The sequence below is a fragment of the Geotrypetes seraphini genome, chromosome 5 (assembly GCF_902459505.1).
Source record: "Geotrypetes seraphini chromosome 5, aGeoSer1.1, whole genome shotgun sequence".
NCBI lineage: Eukaryota > Metazoa > Chordata > Amphibia > Gymnophiona > Dermophiidae > Geotrypetes > Geotrypetes seraphini.
The window spans coordinates 43,420,281-43,439,708 of NC_047088.1; the positions used below are offsets into that span (position 1 = coordinate 43,420,281).

Sequence of the window (19,428 nt, forward strand, 5' to 3'; positions counted from 1 at the left end):
CGGCTTGATAAGTGGTTTTGTGTGGTAAAGCCTCTTCATGATTTGTGATTCTAAGGGATTAACAGATAGAGGTTTCTTGTTCAAGTGAGAGTGAAATGCACTGATAGCACTGAAATGTACTTAAATCAAGCTGGTTTTTTGACCAGAATTAAAGATGTGAAGGTGGTAGTCCTGGATGTGTGGAAGTGGACGAGTCAAAGATTCAAGAGAATGTAGGGCACACTAGGAAGAAAATCTTGACCATCTGACGCAGTAGCAGCACTGAAAAGTTTTCTGGACACTTCGATGACATCAGACACTGCAGCCAAGAGGAAGAGCATTTACTTAACATAAGAACAGCCTTACTGGGTCAGACCAATGGTCCATCTAGCCCAGTATTCAGTCTTCAAGGAAGCCAATCCAAGTCATAAGTACCTGGTAAAAGAAACCATACTGTTATTGCTAACGACTGAGGGTTGGGATGAAGAAGGAAGCCATCATTCTGTGTTAGCAGTGTTGGGAACAGTTGCAACTGGCATGATTCCTGGGTCAAGACTGACATTGCCAGCTAAGTGCAATGAGGATGGTGCCTTCATCTTGATAGAATCTTCCTGATAAGAAGTATAGGAGGAAATGTATACAGGAATCTGTTTCACTAACGAATGAGGAAGGCATCCGACTCTAGGCGATTGTAGAATCTGGAGCAGAAGTTTGTGGATTTGGGGGAAAAGCAAATAAATCTATGTCTGGAATCCACAGCTGGAGATAATCTAACATAAGATGGTTGTGTTGAGACCATTCATGAGGTTAAAGGAGTGTGCTCAACTTGTCTGCCATCACAATCTCTCCCATAACAACTGATCCCTTAAACTGTTAGCCACTTATCTCCAACTATATAAGTTCCACTCAATTTGTAGCATCTTTCTAATCATTGTAAACCGCATAGAACTTCAGTCCTGTGGTATATAAACTGTTATTATTATTATTATTATGTCAGGTTTTTCAGCATATCTGTTTTTTCAGGGCCCACTAGGTCTCCTTAGGTGCCCAAAAGAGATTCGGAAGACTGGAGACCAATCTAGACCTGAAAGCAGTTAATGGGGGGGAAAAGGAAGGAAACATTGGCCCTGTGCAAGCACTTATATACAATTGCACAACCAAATAACACTGCAACCAGGATAAGACAAGACTTGATGTGCAGTGTGCAAGGAAGCAGAAAATTGCATCTACAATGCTTGGTGGGGGAAGAGTGAGGAAAGAAGACTGATTTGGTTCTGTACTGTGACTGCAGACATGTATTTATGGTGAACCATTCTCAAAAACTTCTGGAATGGTTGTTGGGGAGCAATCTCTGAATTGGGTTCTGTTTGATTACATCACCCATCAATCAGAATATCTATCCTGCTTGTCCTTGGAGGGGGGGAACAGAACATATTTACATCATCTTTGGAACAGGTGTAATTTTGTGCAAGGGATTGCGTGCACTACTGGAGGTCACTGCAAGTACTGTTATAGCTGCTTACGTAGGAGCTGCTTTCCGTTTCTTCTGTTCCATGTGTGGCTCTGTTATCTTCTATTTGTCTTCTAGAATTAACAGTCCTTGGCCTTCCCTTATGTCCTTTCCCCTTGCCTCTAGGCAGTGAAGATTCCAACTCATGTTCATTAATGCTTCCTTCTAAATCATCTGCTTCAAAGTGTTCCAGCACAAAATAAAGAACACATAAGATTAGTCTAAAAAACAGGCAAAGAAATCATCGTAATTAATAAAACATCAATTACAAAGAAATCAAAATTTAAAGAAAATCAATCTCTCAATGATGAGCATGAGGGTCTGATTTTTTAAAAATATAATTCTGTATAACAATTATAGCATTATAGCATTACAATCACAAAATCTGAAACAGAGAAAATTATAAAATTAAGGACACAACATAGCAAATGCTAAAATTTTTAATCGCTTGAATTAAATAAAATGTGGAACAAAACACATTCCTATATGGGCCAGTAAACCTAGTTTTCTACATAAATAATTTGCTTCAGTGCTGTATATAGTATCTCTCTGTTGCTTTTGGGTGAAATGTGGATGTGTGCATTCTGACACCTGAACACGCCACTCACATGCTCAAGAACAGTTGGTGCTACAGCAGCACAGGTGAGAGAAGGTATGAAAAAATACAGTGCCAATAGCATATGGAAAGGAGAGAGAAGAAGTAAAAGAAGAGAGTATGTTTTTGAGAAGGAAGAAAAAGAAAAAGTATGTTAGGGAAGGGAAAGAGGTAGTGTTATCTGGCATCTCATCAAGTTTGGAGGATGGGAGACAAATGCTAAGGGTCACTGTATAGGTTTAGTGATAGAGCACAGTTACTTATCGTAACAGGTGTTATCCAGGGACAGCAGGCATATATTCTCACATGTGGGTGACGTCATCTACGGAGCCCCGATGCGGACAGCATTTCAAGCAAACTTGATTGAAGATTCAAGCTTGCTGGCTGCACCACGCATGTGTGCCTCCTGCTCCACTAGAGGGCGCATCCCCTCCTCGTGGTCTCCAGTTCACATATCCAGCCAAGAAGCCAACCCCGGGGAGGTGGGCGGGTTGTGAGAATATATGCCTGCTGTCCCTGGATAACACCTGTTAGGGTAAGTAACTGTGCTTTATCCCAGGACAAGCAGGCATGATATTCTCACATGTGGGTGACCTCCAAGCTCACTGACACGGGATGGAGGGAGGTTGGCTATTCAAGCAAATAGGTTACGTAAGACTGATTGGCCAAACCGGCCATCGCTTCTGGACAGTGTATCCAGGTAGTAGTGTGAGGTGAAAGTATGAACCGAAGACCACGTGGCAGCCTTGCAGATATCCTCGATGGGCGTGGACCTGAGGAAAGCTATCGAAGCTGCCATCGCTCGGACCTTATGTCCCGTCACTCAACAATGCAGCGCGAGACCAGCCTGAGCGTAGCAGAAAGAAATGAAAGCAGCCAACCAGTTGGACAGGGTGCGCTTGGAAACTGGGCGCTCCAACCTGTTAGGGTCGAAGGACAAAAACAATTGGGGGGCCATCCGATGAGATTGGGTGCGTTGAAGGTAGAAGGCCAACGCCCGCTTGCAGTCGAGAGTGTGAAGCGCCACTTCTCCGGGATGAGAGTGGGGCTTGGGGAAGAACACAGGTAGAACAATGGACTGGTTGAGATGGAAATTAGACACCACCTTAGGTAAGAACTTAGGGTGGGTGCGGAGAACCACCTTGTCGTGATGGAATACAGTGAAAGGTGGGTCCGCTACCAAAGCCTGCAGCTCACTAACTCTTTGGGCAGACGTGAGTGCGAGTAGGAAGATCACTTTCCAAGTGAGGAATTTAAGGTGACATTTATCCATGGGCTCAAAGGGGTGTTTCATCAGTTGAGCCAGAACTACATTGAGATCCCAAACCACCGGAGATGGTTTGAGTGGCGGATGAACATTCAAAAGACCTTTCATGAAACGAAAGACCAAGGGATGGAGTGAGAGAGCCTTTCCTTCCAGGGGCTGGTGAAAGGCAGCAATCGCACTAAGGTGCACTCGAATGGAATTGGTCTTTAGGCCCAAGTGAGATAAATGAAGCAGGTACTCTAGAACCAAGGACACTGGGACCGACACCGGGTCCTGGCGGTGAGATGAACACCAGGACGAGAATCTAGTCCACTTCTGAGAATAGCAGAGTCTAGTCGAGACTTTCCGAGAAGCCTCCAACACTTTCCTGACCGACTGAGATACAGGGAAGGGATTCAGGGGGAAAGAAACCAAGCAGTCAGATGAAGAGACTGAAGATTGGGATGTAACAGTGAGCCCCGTCTCTGTGATAGCAGAGGGAAAGACAGGCAGAAGTAGAGGTTCCCTGGCACTGAGTTGAAGTAGTAGGGAAAACCAGGGCTGGCGAGGCCATCGAGGGGCGATGAGGATCAGAGTGGCCCTTACCAACTTCAGATGGACCAGCGTTCTCAGAATCAGAGGAAGTGGCGGGAACGCAAAAAGAAACTTCCCCTCCCAGTCTAGGAGGAAAGCATCTGCCTCGAGGCGGTCCGGGGAGTATATCCTCGAGCAGAAGAGAGGCAGTTTTTGATTGTCGGGGGAGGCAAACAGATCTATCTGTGGGGTCCCCCACGTGTCGAACACCTGTCGCAGCACCTGGGCATGCAGGGACCATTCATGTGGCTGGAGGAGGCGGCTGAGCCTGTCCGCCAGGCAGTTTTGTTCTCCTTGGATGTAAATCGCTCGAAGGGAGATGTTTTGGGAGACCGCCCACTCCCAGAGCCATAGAGCTTCTTGGCAGAGGGACCAAGACCCCGTCCCTCCTTGCTTGTTTACGTAGTACATCGCCACCTGGTTGTCCGTACGGACGAGAACCACCCGGTCGTGAAGCAGGTGTTGGAAGGCCACTGCGGCGAGGTAGATGGCCCGGAGTTCCAACACGTTGATGTGGCAGCGACGGTTCTCTGCGGACCACAGACCTTGAGTGCGGAGACCGTCCACATGAGCCCCCCAAGCGTACTCCGACGAGTCCGTGGTTAGGACCTTGTGGTGTGGAGGAGCGAGAAAGAGCAAACCCTTGGAAAGATTCGAAGAGTCGGCCCACCAACAGAGCGATCTTTGCAAGGAAGGAGTCACTGTCACGTGGCGGTTGATCGGGTCTCGATCCTGTCGCCATTGTGATGCCAAAGTCCACTGTGGTAACCGCAGATGAAGGCGAGCAAGAGGGATAACGTGGACTGTGGAGGCCATATGGCCGAGGAGCGTCATCATTTGTCGTGCCGAGACCGAGTTCGATCTCGAGACTTGTCAGCTCAGGTTTACCAATGCCTCCCGACGCTGAGGAGGGAGGAAGGAGCGAAGGCGGACCGTGTCCAGCAAGGCCCCGATGAATTGTAAGGACTGAGAGGGGCATAGCTGGGATTTTGGGAAGTTTATCTCGAACCCCAGACACTGAAGAGAAGTAATAGTCTGTTGGGTTGCTGAGATAGCCCCCTCCCTGGTCGAGTCTTTGATCAACCAATCGTCCAGGTAGGGGAATACCTGCAGACCTTGGGAGCGCAAGGCAGCCGCGACCACTACGAGGCACTTCGTGAAGACTCAGGGGGACGAGGACAGGCCGAAGGGGAGGACCCGATATTGCAGATGGAGGTCTCCCACCTGAAAACGCAGGAACTTGCGGCAAGCAGGGTGCACCGGAACATAGGTGTAGGCCTCCTTCAGGTCGAGGGAGCAGAGCCAATCGCCCTCGTTGATCAAGGGGTAAAGAATCGGAAGTGAAAGCATCCGGAACTTTTCCCGTACCAGAAACTTGTTCAGGCGCCTTAAGTCTAGGATTGGGTGCAGGTCTCCCGTCTTCTTCGGTACCAGGAAGTAACGGGAGTAAAACCCTTGGCCCCTTTGATTTTGGGGGACCGGTTCCACCGCCTGCAGGCGGAGGAGGTCCTGTGCCTCGGAGAGGAGGAGGGGCAACTGCGCTCGATTGGGAGGGCACGCGCTCGGTGGGCTGTTGGGGGGTACCTCTTGAAAGTTGAGCGAGTACCCTGATGAGATCACGCCAAGGACCCATGAGTCCGACGTGATGGCTTTCCAGCGAGGGTAGTAGGCTTGAAGGCGGCCCCCGATGGGGAGGGGGCCCGGTAGAGGTGCGGAGGGGGCCCGCCCCCGTCCGCTCATTCCGTCAAAAGGACGGAGATGGCTTCGCCGACACCGTGTGCTGTGACTTTGGTGGAGCCCTAGCGTGAGCCTGGGGGCGTCGCAGCGGTGGTCTGGAGAAGGCCGGTGTGGACTTCTGGGGGTAGCGTCGAGGTAATCCCCGGAAAGGGCGAGAGGCCTGTGGTTTAGGCTTCTGTCGAACAAGAGACGCGAAGGAACGTTCGTGTTCAGACAACCGTTTCGTAGCAGCCTCGATGGTGTCGTCGAAAAGTTCCTTCCCGACGCAAGGGAGGTTGGCTAGTCGATCTTGCAGGTTGGGGTCCATATCGACGAGTTGTAGCCATGTCAGTCGGCACATGGCCACCGCAAAGGCTGCGACCCTGGAAGATAGCTCGAAGCCGTCATAAGCGGCGTGGAACAGGTGTAGCCTGAGGTTGGAAAAATCCTCGAGGAGGAGGCTGAACTCTGTCTGGCGAGGGGTGGGTAAGCTCTCCGAGAAGGAGGCAAGCCGCCCAATGAGGTGCTTCAGGTAGGAAGAAAAAGTGAAGGTGTAGTTCAGGACTCTGGCGGTCATCATAGAGTTCTGATACAACCGGCGTCCGAATTTGTCCAGTGTGCGGCCTTCGCGTCCAGGAGGGACCGCCGCGGACACCCTCGAGGGGTGAGCTTTTTTCAGAGATGACTCCACCAGCAGGGATTGGTGGGACAGCTGTGGTTGCTCAAACCCCGGGTGAGGTACCGTCCGGTACTTAAGACTCCATTTTAGATGGGACCGCCGTCACCATGTAAGGAGTTTCGAAGTTCCTGATAAAGGTCTGCCCGAGTACCGGGTTCAGTGGTAGCCGGAGGGACTCTCAGGGCGGGGAAGGCATATCCAGCTCCGCCAGGTATTCCTTGGAGTACCTTGAGTCAGATTGTAAGTCCAAGTCAAGGGCACGTCCCATGTCCTGGACGAACCTCATGAAGGATGGTCGGTGGAGTCCCGTGGCCCCTTGCGGGGATGGTGACCGAGACCTCTGTTTGGCCGAGAAGGAAGGAGAAGCCTCCCTCGAATAGCGGGGCTCTCACTCAGACCCTCGGTCCGATACCAGAGACGCGCTGTGGAAGCGCTCCGGGGTCGAGGACCTGCGTCGCCTCGAGGAGCCCCTCGGGGACGACGCCGGGGTTCTGGGTACCGACCGGTGCCTGGCCGGGGATCCCTCCCCGGACTCCCTCGGCGAAAGCCTAGGACCTCGGACCGGAGCCCCGGACCGAGGGGGAGTCAATAGGAGCTGTGGGTTGGTGAGAGACAGCTCGGTGACCCTTAGCGGCTCCCCCGATCGGGTCGAGGGGGTGCGCCCTCGAGCCGGAGGGGAACTCCGGGCTTTCTTAGAGAGGGGTCTCGATTTTCGTTTCGAATGCCTCGGAGAGGAATCCGATGAAGAGGAGAGGCGACGAGAACGGTGCGGTTTTCCTCGAGGGGTCTTGGCGCGTTGCTCAGGCTGGTCTGGCGCGTGCGAGGTCGAGGCCGGTTGAAGGTGAGCCATGGCAGCGGATAGCTCCGTTGTGATCATTGCTCGGAGCAGTTCCTGGAATACTGGCACGGACAGCATCGATGGCATGTCCAAGGCCGCTGTGCTCTCCACCGGGGGTGATCTCGCTTCGGAGCATTCCCGAGGGGTGGAGGCACGTCCCAAGGTCTTCGGGGTTTTCGCCGGGGCCGTGGGTAAGGAGTTTCCACTCTGTCCGGCCATTGTCCCCGAGGTTGGCTTCTTTGATGATGTGGAACCTGAGGAAGGAAGAGGGGACTTATGAGGGGCAGAGGACTTATGAGAGCTTGAGGTCTTCGAAGTCGAGTCCCGAGGCGGGGCCGATGTAGTCGAGGCCGAGGGTTGATCGGTAGCAAACAGCTCTGCCATGCGGGCCCATCGTCGTCGGAGCGCCCGCTGTTGAAAAGTTGCACACCGGGGGCAAGTTTCCGTTGGATGGTCGGCCCCCAGGCAAAGGATGCACCAGCGATGCGGGTCTGTGAGAGATAGAAGACGCTCGCACCCGGTGCACTTTTTAAAGCCCGTAATGGGCCAGGACATCCAGGCGGCCGTGGCCAATCAGGCCTCGCGGTCGCGGCGATCCGGGAGCCCCCGGAACACGAGAAAAAGGCGCGAAAAGCGCGATGAGCAGGTAGAAGGAAAAAATTTGTTATGCACAGTGACTTTTAGCGGAGAAAGAAAAAAGAAAAGTAATAAATCGCGGTGCAAAGAAGGCACTAGGGCAGCGCTAAGAAAAACGTGTCTTAGCACAGCGGAAAAAATCGAACTGGAGACCATGAGGAGGGGATGCGCCCTCTAGTGGAGCAGGAGGCACACATGCGTGGTGCAACCAGCAAGCTTGAATCTTCAATCAAGTTTGCTTGAAATGCTGTCCGCATCGGGGCTCCGTAGATGACGTCACCCACATGTGAGAATATCATGCCTGCTTGTCCTGGGATAATCTGTAATATACAGTAGAACCACATTTTATCTCTGGTGAAGAGCAGCATAATGGTGAGGGTATGCTACCATCCACCTGGATAGATGGGCACAGATAGTCAAATGCTATTAGAAAAGCTAACAAATTTGGCAACACAATAATAGATTATTTCAATTATCCCAATCTTGTTTGAGTAATATTGGGAAATGTTAGGGAGGTAAAGTTGTTAGATGGACTATGCCGGTCAGCTAACAGATATAGACAGATATACAAGTTGTGAACTCTGCCCTATAAAAAGGCATAATGAAGTTCAGCAACTCATTATTTCCATAACAAATCAGATAGTGAATCTAAACACCTCCTCCCAACAACCTTAGCAGGGAAAAGAAAATCCAGAGTCCTCATATCAAAATAACCTGCAGATCTCCCCTAAGTTCGGGGAGAGTCCCCATAGACTGGAAAACAGCTAACGTTGTTCCACTGCACAAAAAGGGTTGCAGGGCAACCCGGTGAGTTTCACATCAATAATATGCAACTCATGGAAACACTAATCAAACGTAAATTAGACGCAATCTTGGATGAGGAGAATCTACAGGATCCCAGTCAACACGGATTCACCAAGGGTAGGTCCTGCCAATCCAATCTTATCAGCTTCTTTGACTGGGTAACAAAACAGCTAGACTTGGGAGAATCCGTGGACGTCGTATACCTAGACTTCAGCAAAGCTTTCGATAGTGTCCCGCATCGCAGGCTGTTGAGCAAGATGAAATCAATGGGGCTGGGAGAAACACTAACTACATGGTCAATGACTGGCTGAGTGGCAGACTTCAGAGGGTAGTAGTTAACGGTACCCTCTCTAAAACATCGGAGGTGACCAGTGGAGTACCGCAGGGCTCAGTCTTGGGCCCGCTCCTTTTCAACATATTCATAGGGGACCTAACTCAGGGGCTTTAAGGTAAGATAATATTATTCGCTGACAACGCCAAACTATGCAATATAGTGAGAGATGGCAATTCACCCGATAGTATGACACAGGACCTACATTTGTTGGAGCTTTGGTCCTCGACCTGGCAGCTGGGCTTCAACGCTAAGAAATGCAAGATCATGCACCTCGGCAGCAGAAATCCGTGCAGAACTTACACCTTGAATGGTGAGACCTTAGCTAGAACTTCAACAGAACGAGACTTGGGAGTGATCATCAGCGCAGACATGAAAACTGCTGATCATGTGGAGAAGGCTTCATCTAAGGCAAGACAGTTGTTAGGTTGCATCCCCAGGAGTTTCGTCAGCCGGAAGCCTGAAATCATAATGCCATTATACAGAACCATGGTGAGACCTCATTTGGAATACTGTGTGCAATTCTGGAGGCCACACTACCGAAAAGATGTGCTGAGAGTAGAGTCAGTGCAACTGATGGCCACCAGGATGGTCTCGGGGCTCAAGGATCTATCGTACGAGGAAAGGCTGAAAAATTTTCAGCCGTACTCACTCGAGGAACGTAGGGAGAGAGGAGACACGATCGAGACGTTTAAGTATATCACCGGCCGTATCAAGATGGAAGAAGAGATTCTCTTTCTCAAAGGACCCTCAGCCACAAGAGGGCATCCGCTCAAACTCAGGGGCAGGAAATTTCATGGCGACACCAGGAAATATTTCTTCACCGAGAGAGTGGTTGATCCTTGGAACGAGCTCCCGGTGCAGTTGATCGAAGCAAACATCGTGCAAGAATTTAAGAGCAAATGGGATGCCCATGTGAGATCCCTTAGAGGGTTAAGCCAAGGGAACCTGTCACCAGGAGTGGGATCCCTAGGATAGTAGACTTGGGGGTGGGTCAGTAGAGAGGGCAGACCTGATGGGCTATGGCCCTTATCTGCCGTCATCTTCTATGTTTCTATCTTTTCCCTAACTACAGGCAGAATCTCCAGACATTTAGGCTGGAGGAATCAGAAATGAGAGAGCCTCTGAACTGGTCAAGGAAAGAAAATAAAATATTTTTCCTTATTTTTCATCCAAATCAATCCAGAATGCATGAGATGTAACAAAGTAATCTTCAAAATGGGTAGGAAGATGAGGCTACTGCTACCAAAACAGCAGACCCAGAGGCTACCTCTTCCCTGGCATTAACATCTATAATCTATAGCACTGCTCTTCAACCGCCGGTCCGTGGACTGGTGCCAATCCGCAGGAAATTTATGCCGGTCCGCACTGGGCCTGCAAGATTCCTCAGCAAGGAGGGCTTTGCAAAAGTCTGACACCACTTCCCTGGCGTCCTTATATCGATCCAAATCTGGAACTCCCTTAAAACGTAAATTATTTCGCCTTGAGCGATTCTCCAAGTCCTCAACCTGCCTTTTTAAGTCATCCAGTTGTGCCACTACTGTGTCCATAGCAGCAGATCGTTCCTCCGCCAAGCCTTCCACGTGGCCCAATCGCTCTTCAGCGACAAGGACTCTGCCGCTCAGGTCTCCCACTTCTGCCCGAATCTCTCCCAGCGCAGTCTTCACGTCTGACCTCAACCCTACCATTTCTGCTTTCAATTCTTTAAACCACGTCTCGATCTTCCCTTCCATAGGTCAATCGTTCGACACGGAGTTGGTCTGGGAAGACACTGTCTGCAGTAGCGTGGTCGGCTCCGCCATCTTGAGTAGCGCCGTCGGGGAGCCGGGAACGTGCGATCGAGTTTTCACACTCGTTGCGCCGGGAAAATGAAATTTCTCCAGTTTCTTCCGACTCGCCATACAATCAGCGAGCTCAGGCACCAAAAAAATTGCGCTCAAACCACCACGGGAAGCAAATATTAAACTTGCAACCGCGAGCCCCGACAGAGCTCTAAGTTTAAGCGGCCATATTCCGTGATGACGTCACTTCCTCCTATTCTTATGTTCTTATTGGAGAGTTGATTCCTATTAGAGAATGACATGGTGGCTGTTACCCACGGCTAGCCACGGGTAATCTGCCGAAACATTTTTTTTGGGGGGGAAGAGCTCACTGCGGGCACGGGGACAAGGCCATCCACCGCCCCGTGGAGCGATGAATGGCCTTGACCCCGCAGTTAAGGGAGGGAATGCATGCGGTCACCTCCCTCCTTCCTACCTACCGAATGTATCTCCCTCCCTCCCTCTTACCTTTGAGGCATGTTAGTAAAGTAAGTTCTCAAACCGGCTGAGCCTGCCTGCCTGCAGTCGTGTGTGTGTGGGCAGAAGCTTCTCCTCTGACACAACTTCCGATTGCGTCATAGGAGAAGCTTCCGCTCACACACACGCGACTGCAGGCAGGTAGGCTCGGCTGGCTTGAGCAACTTACTTTACTAACGCGCCATGAAGGTAAGGGGAGGGGGGTTCTCAGGTAGCGCAAGGGGGTGTTGAAGGGCGGTGAGGTGGCAAGAGTGAAGGGTGGGGAGAAGGTGCTGGAAGGGAAATGGGGAAGACAAGAGTGGGCAGAAGACGCTGGAAGGGAAATGGGGAAGACAGAGATGCCAGACTATGGGGGGAGTGGAGGGAAGAAGATGAGTGCCAGATCAATTGGGGGGGGGGGGGGAAGTCGCTGAGAGTGGATGGAAGGAATTGAATGAGAAGATGAGGAAAGCAGAAACCAGACAACAAAGATAGAAAAAAAACATTTCTATTTCCTTTTTTTTTTTTTTGCTTTAGGCTAAAGTAGTATATTAGTTGTGTTGATAAAAATTTATAAACAAAGCCCTGCCAGCTGAACATCTCTTTCTCTAGTTCAGCAGCCAGAACTTTGATTTTTAAGGAAGGAATAAGCTAAATATTGCAGTACTGAGGCTTGTATCGATGCTGCGGGGATGGGGATGTGAAGGGGATAGTGGGAACGGGGCAGAGAAGGGGATGGCAGAGACGGGGACGGGGCAGTGACGGGGACAGAATTTTTCCCTATGTCATTCTCTAATTCCTATATCAAACAGCACATATTTGGCATAGTCCACCTTTGTTAATTAAGCAGAGATTGTTATTTTTCCTTTTGTAAAATATAAAAATTAATATACATTTTGGGATCTGCCATGTATGTATAAGCCAGACTGGAGACAGGACGATAAGCTCAATTGATTTTAGTCTGAAGCAGCATAGCTTTCTTAACTAATGAATGTGAACGAAGCAAAGCAAGTCTGAGGATGACAGGGAGAGAATATATGGTTGGTGCTGCTTACTGAATTCAGCTTTATTGAGTGGGAACCATGTCATGGACCATCACTACTGTGCCATACAGATGAACAAATATAGTTATGTGGTCATTCTGCCTAAGTATGATGCAGAATCATAAACAGTTTTGTAAACACTATTATGTCACCAGTTAGTTACAGAAATGGACAAAAAGCAATTTATGTCTGTTTATTCTCATCATAGTTAATTTACAAGTAGGTATGTTCCATTTTCAACACTTATCTTCAGAAGTAAAGGAAACCAGCTTAACCAAGAAGAACTTCTCTATTCAGCTAGGGTTTTTATACCTTTTAGAAGATGGTTCTCCAAGAGATATCCTTACTCTATCCTCCCTATTTGTTACATATCAGCAGGCATTAGGAAGCTATCAAATCTCCAGTATCTTCCTATCTTCTCTCTTTATGTAAGCCAAAACTCCAGTATTTTGCAAACTGTATTGCCTTCTGCCCAGTCACACTAGGCCAACCTAAGAGCAGAGGCTGGCTTGGCTCTCGATACAAGGTCTACTGAGTTTAAAACAAGCAAACACAAAACTGATTTAAATGCAGAGAGACTAGGTTTGATTTATTACATTTTATACACCACTTTTCACTTCAACTGCAAAGTATTTTACAACTAATACTCAATAAAGTCAGAGGTGCCATGCTACTTAACCAGCTTGCTCCACCAGGAGACTATTCAGGAAATTTTTCTCCCAAAATGATATAAAATGGGAGGAAACCTCTTCCAAACTTTTGAATGTGTTCTAATTTGCTTAAGTGGAAGAAAGCTCAGAATTGCTGCACTAATTGAAAGCAAAAATTTGAGGAGAATTCAATATATTTAAATTACATCTAGTAAGTTTAAATTTGGCTGTCCTGATCCTTCTACTGCTTTTCTCCAGGAAGAGATTGTTCTTTTGACCTATTACACACATTGTCTGACAAATTTTGTGGGTCCCAATTTACCACTCCATTTTATGTCCAAATGTAATCTAACACCTTCAAAAAATATATGTACTAAATAAAATTTACCTTCTGAGTTTCGTGTGTTTTTCTTGTGTTTTCTGCAATAAATCCTAAAAACAAAAATTTGTAAGCAATTTGTTAGATGCTACTTCAACAATTTGGATTCTAGGCACCCAAATATTTTATACAAAGACTTGTAATATTCCAGTATTATCATTAGAAAGCTGTTAGGTATTACCTGCTACCCAATGCTGGATATCATTATAATGAGCTCCAATTTCACCGACTTAAAATGATATGGACTTCACAAATGCCTAGAACAGTAGTGAATGTGCATTTACTCTATATTCACTAGTACTTGTATCCATATTATACTAGGGAATCCTGAAATAACCAATCCCAACCAAGAATAAGGTTTCATATTCCTAGATTGCTTGATAAATTCAGAAGTTATCAAAACTGGATAAAATATATGAAATACGGTCCCAACTGTCAATACAAAACGAATCCAATTCATATTTAATCTCAGAGTAGTTTCCCTGTTGTTGAAAGAGCAGAAGTGAAGTCAAAGGATTAGAACATAGATGCAAAACTAACTGGGGGTTGAAAGCTTCATGAGTGAAACAGTGGTAACAGCCAATTTTTCAAAATAATCAGGGGTGCTAAATTCAAAACACAATTGCCCCTCATTAGACATAGATAAAGGATTTGTTCAATATTAGGGGCTGCTCAAGCACCCACAGAGCTGGTACTTATGAATGGAAGATTAGGTTCTTACCTCAATAATCTTCTTTCTAGTAACATGGCATACAAGTCCTGATGACTGGGTTAACCTCCCCACAACCATGAGCTGTGCAGAAGGAATCATACACTTTCTTCAGCTCCACCTCCTTCCTCAGTGGGCTGCACTGCCTCTTCAGGCAGAATTTGATAATCACTACAAAATAAGAAACATAAGAAAGAGGGGTTATGGGGAACTTCCCCAACAAGACACTTATGTTCTGCTCTGTAACAAGTATAATGAACAATGTTAATCAAAATATAACACATAAAACAAAGTAGAACAACCAAACCACCTGAGTGCCACCAGCACTAACATTTATGAAATTTGTATACTCTCAATTGCATTTATAACAATATGGTATTGTACTCATAATACCAGACTGGCATGAGAAGATCTCAAGTTCTGGACAAATATAATTGTCCTAAACATTACGAAGGTGAATAACTACAGTGACAAGGCAGGGTGTCTGGACTCATATGCCATGTTTCCAGAAAGAATATTATTGAGATAAAAACCTAATCTTCCCTTCTAGTGCACACGGCATACGAGTCCTGATGATTAGTCCTTTGAAGGGATAGATGAGCCTGCGTATAGCACTGGGCTGCTATATCCACTCTATAAAACTTTGTAAAAGTATGAAGTATGGACCATTTAGCTGATCTGCAAATCTCCATCGACAGGATCACCCAGGCCTCTGCCCATGAAGAAGTTACTCTTCTCATGAAATATTCTCAAAAAGAAATTGGCAGCTGTTTACCAAAGTCAATGTACGCTAACAAAATCGCCATGCAAATCCATCTGGAAATAGATGCAGAAGCTGGCTTGCCAAGCCTGGTCATAGTAGTTAGGACAAAAAGATGGTTGGAAAGCCAAAAGTCATTAGTCGCGTCTCTCCTCATGTCTAGTAACTTCAACCCTTTGTCCTGTTTCTTCAAACCTGTAGGCTGAAATGCTTGAAGTTGGGACTTCTTGATTGACATGAAAAGCTGAAACTACTTTCAGCAAAAAGCAAATAACCCCAGGTTCTGTAACCGTGAGGAATGGCTCTTTACAAGCAGCATTATGGGGTAAAGACTTGGAACAATTATTTATGCTAACTAATACTTACGGTGAATTTAGGAAACACCTAAAAACATATCTGTTCCTGAACTACTTTGGCAACTGATTTGTACAATCTTTCCCACTTAATTGATCCCTAGAGCCACGATTCACTAGTATTAACTTGTCAATTCCACTCAATTTGTACTATTTTTTAATCATTGTAAACCGCATAGAATTTCACGGTCCTGCGGTATATAAACTGTTATTATTATTATTAAATGAAAGTGCTTGCAGCGCCGAGACTTGTCTTACTGAGGTGATAGCCACTAGAAAGACTGTCTTAACTGTCTTGTAAAGACTCATACAAAGCCTTACTAAGACCCTGTAAAACAATGTTAAGTTCTATGACGGAAAAGGTTGTCGTACCGGAGAATACAATCTGAGTGCCCCTTTCACAAATCTGGCTATATCAGGGTGAGAAGCCAGTGAACCCTTTTCCACTCAGGCTCTAAAACACAAAAGACTGGCTACTTGTACCTTGAGACATCCAACCACTAGACCCTTCTTGAGTCTGGCTTGCAGAAATGCAAAAACTACTGAAATCAGAGCCTTGCAGGGCTCCTTGTTGTCTTTAGCATACCAAAGCTGAAACATCTTCCAGCCTTAGCATAGGCCGCGACCATCACTGGCTTCTTAGTTCTAAGGAGAGTAGTGAAACCACCTCCGAATACCCTTTCCGTGCTAAAGCTACATGCTCAAGAGCCATGCCTATAAGCCAAAGGCATTCTGGATTCTCCATGAGCGTCGGAACCTGCGACAGTAGATCCAGATGTACTGGAAATTTGAGACCTCTCTCTCTCTGCAGGCACACTAATCCATGTACCAGGACCAGCACGGCCAATCAAGGGCTACCAGGATTACTAATCCAGGGTGGAGTGCTATTCTGCAGATGACCCGGCCTATTATTAGCCATGGGGGAAACATGTACAACAGCTCTTTCTCCGGTCATGGTGGTACTAAGGTATCCAGTCCAGTGCTTCCGGACTCAAAATCTTCGGCTAAAGAAACAGTCTGCTTTCTTGTTGCCTTCCGAAGCCATCAGGTTGCCAGTCGGTTGTCCCCAATGAGGCACAATGTACTGAAAGGCTTTCTGTAATAACGACCACTCCCCCAAGTCCAGTTTCTGCCGGCTGCGATGGCTTGTACATTCTCCACCCCCCACTATACAAGCTGTGGAAATCACCTGCAGGTGTGTCTCTGCCCAACAGAACAACTGGGCCTCCAGTCTTAAGGAAGCACTTCTGGTGCCTCCCTTCCAGTTGACTTAAGCCACTGCTATGGCATTATCTGAGAACATTCTTTAGATATGTTAAGGGGAAGAAACCGGCGAGGGAGGAAGTAGGACCGTTGGATGACGGAGATAAAAAGGGAGTGATAAAGGAGCAAAAAGAGGTAGCTGACAGGTTAAACAAATTCTTCTCGTCAGTCTTCACAAGCGAGGACACATCCAATGTACCAGAACCCGACGTGATCTTCCATGGTGATCAAGAAGAAAAACTGTCGGCAATAGAGGTGAGCCATGAGGATGTCCTCCAACAGATAGATAGATTGAAAAGCGACAAATCACCAGGCCCAGACGGAATCCACCCTAGGGTACTAAAAGAACTAAGAAATGAGATAACGGGAATACTCCAACGAGTTTGCAACCTATCCTTGAAAACTGGAGAGATTCCGGAGGACTGGAAGATAGCAAATGTTACACCTATCTTTAAAAAGGGGTCAAGAGGAGACCCGAGAAACTATAGGCCGGTAAGTTTGACATCGGTTCCAGGCAAGATGGTAGAAGCACTGATAAAGGACAGCATCTGTGAGCACATCGAAAAAAATGGGCTGATGAAAGCGAGCCAACATGGCTTCTGCAAGGGAAGATCGTGCCAAACAAACTTACTGCACTTCTTTGAAGGGGTAAACAGCCAGTTGGACAAAGGGGAACCTGTAGACATCATTTACCTTGACTTCCAAAAGGCCTTTGACAAGGTACCCCATGAGCGGTTACTTAGGAAGCTGTGGAACCACGGGGTGGAAGGGGACGTACACAGATGGGTCAAACACTGGTTGGCAGGCAGGAGACAGAGGGTTGGAGTGAAGGGTCACTACTCGGGCTGGAGGAAAGTCACGAGCGGAGTTCCGCAGGGGTCTGTACTTGGACCGCTGCTGTTCAATGTATTTATTAATGACCTGGAAACGGGGACGAAATGTGAAGTTATAAAATTTGCAGATGACACTAAACTCTGTAGAAGGGTCAGAACTACGGAAGAGTGTGAGGACCTACAAAGGGACCTAAGCAAACTGGAGGAGTGGGCGAATAAATGGCAGATGAAATTCAATGTAGGGAAATGCAAGGTCATGCATATAGGGAGAAAGAACCTGATGTTCAGCTACCAAATGGGGGGATTAGTATTAGAGGGAAGTAACCTTGAAAGAGATTTGGGTGTACTGATGGATACAACAATGAAGTCAACGGCGCAATGCGCAGCAGCCGCGAAGAAGGCAAACAGAATGTTGGGTATTATTAAAAATGGTATTACGACCAGAACAAAAGAAGTCATCCTGCCGTTGTATCGGGCAATGGTGCGCCCGCACCTGGAGTAGTGTTCAGTATTGGTCACCGCGCCTTAAGAAGGATATGGCAATACTTGAGAGGGTCCAGAGGAGAGCAACACGAATGATTAAGGGCATGGAAAACCTTTCATACACAGAAAGACTGGAGAAGCTGGAGCTCATCTCCCTGGAAAAGCGGAGACTCAGAGGAGACATGATAGAGACCTACAAGATCATGAAGGGCATAGAGAGAGTGGAGAGAGACAGATTCTTCAAACTTTCAAAACATAAAAGAACAAGAGGGCATTCGGAAAAATTGGAAGGGGATAGATTCAAAACAAATGCTAGGAAGTTTTTCTTTACTCAGCGGGTGGTGGAGACTTGGAATGCGCTTCCAGAGGATGTAATAGGGCAGAGTACGGTACTGGGGTTTAAGAAAGGATTGGACAATTTCCTGTTGGAAAAGGGGATAGAGGGGTATAGATAGAGGATTATTATGCAGGTCCTGGACCTGTTGGGCCGCCGCGTGAGCGGACTGCTGGGCACGATGGACCTCAGGTCTGACCCGGCAGAGGCATTGCTTATGTTATGCTTATGTATCTTATGTAACATCCTGAAAGCTTGACCTTCCAGAGACTTCCCCAGGGTCTGTAATGCTAGCCATATGGCTTTCAGCTCCAATCTGTTTATTAACCATTTCCTTTAAGAGGGTGTCCACTGGACAACCATTGAAATAAGCCCCCCCCCCCCCCCAGCCTTAAAGAATGGCATCTGTGGTCAGTATCACCCTTGAGACTATCTGGAGAAGCATGCCCCTTGTTAGAGATTCTGGCTGGAGCCACCAATGCAGGCTGCACCATGCTTCCTCCTTCCTCCATCCAGGCTGCACCATGCTTCCTCCATCCAGGTCAGTGAAATCTAAAGGGAATCTGTCTGGAATGGGCGCATATGAGCCTTCGCCTAAGGAACTACTTCTATGGTTGCTGCCATGGACCCCAATACCTGGAGATAGTGCCATGACGTAGGTACTAACATTGTCAAGAGGTCTAATACTTGTCTCAAAATATTCTGTTTGCGTGGCTCAGGAAGAAAAATATGGCCTTCCAGCATATTGAAACAAATTCCCAAATACTCTAGGGACTGGGATGGTACCTTTTCTTCAAATTCACTGAGCTTTGGAATAACCTCCCTGCCCCGCTGCGGAACCTAGGCTCATTCCAATTATTCCGAAAGTATCTGAAAACCTGGCTTTTCTCCATCATTCCAATTATTCCGAAAGCATCTGAAAACCTGGCTTTTCTCCAAAACGTAAAGCTATCTATTTAAAATGTAAAGCTAGCTATCCTCTTCATAACCTCTAATTTCTTATTATGTCCTTCCCTCATTTATTGAATTACCTGTAAACCGTGTCGAGCTCTATCTTTATGGAGATGATGCGGTATACAAACTTAAGGTTTAGTTTAATTTACCAAGTGGCTTTTCCGAAAGTTGATGACCCAACCCAAGTTCTGCAACAGCTGGACCACTTTTGCCACTGCCTTTTCCCTTTCCATTTTGAACAGAGCTCTGATCAACTAACTTTCCAAGAACGGATGCACTGTATTCCCACCTTGCAGAGATGCGCTATCAACAGAACCATCACCTTGGTGAAAGTGTGAGGTGCTGTTGCCAGACCGAATAGGAACGCAGAAAACTGAAAATGTGTCCCTAGTATGTGGACTCTTATAATAATAATTTATTTTTATATACCGCCTAACCAGCAGTTCATAGCGGTTTACACAAT

General features: G+C 47.3%; 1 protein-coding gene across 4 annotated transcripts in view; it reads right to left on the bottom strand.

Moving 5' to 3' along the window:
• PHF6 (PHD finger protein 6) overlaps nucleotides 1-19,428 on the bottom strand; it is an 88,408-nt gene that overhangs the window by 27,004 nt on the left and 41,976 nt on the right. For 3 of the 4 annotated variants that reach the window (XM_033946789.1, XM_033946791.1, XM_033946790.1), the window contains 2 exons: nucleotides 13,286-13,329; nucleotides 1,503-1,666 (listed from right to left, as the gene is read on the bottom strand). In XM_033946789.1, coding sequence (XP_033802680.1) covers nucleotides 1,503-1,666; nucleotides 13,286-13,329 — 208 coding nt within the window. The remainder of the gene's footprint in view (nucleotides 1-1,502; nucleotides 1,667-13,285; nucleotides 13,330-19,428) is intronic. The other variant, XM_033946792.1, reaches the window with a different exon arrangement.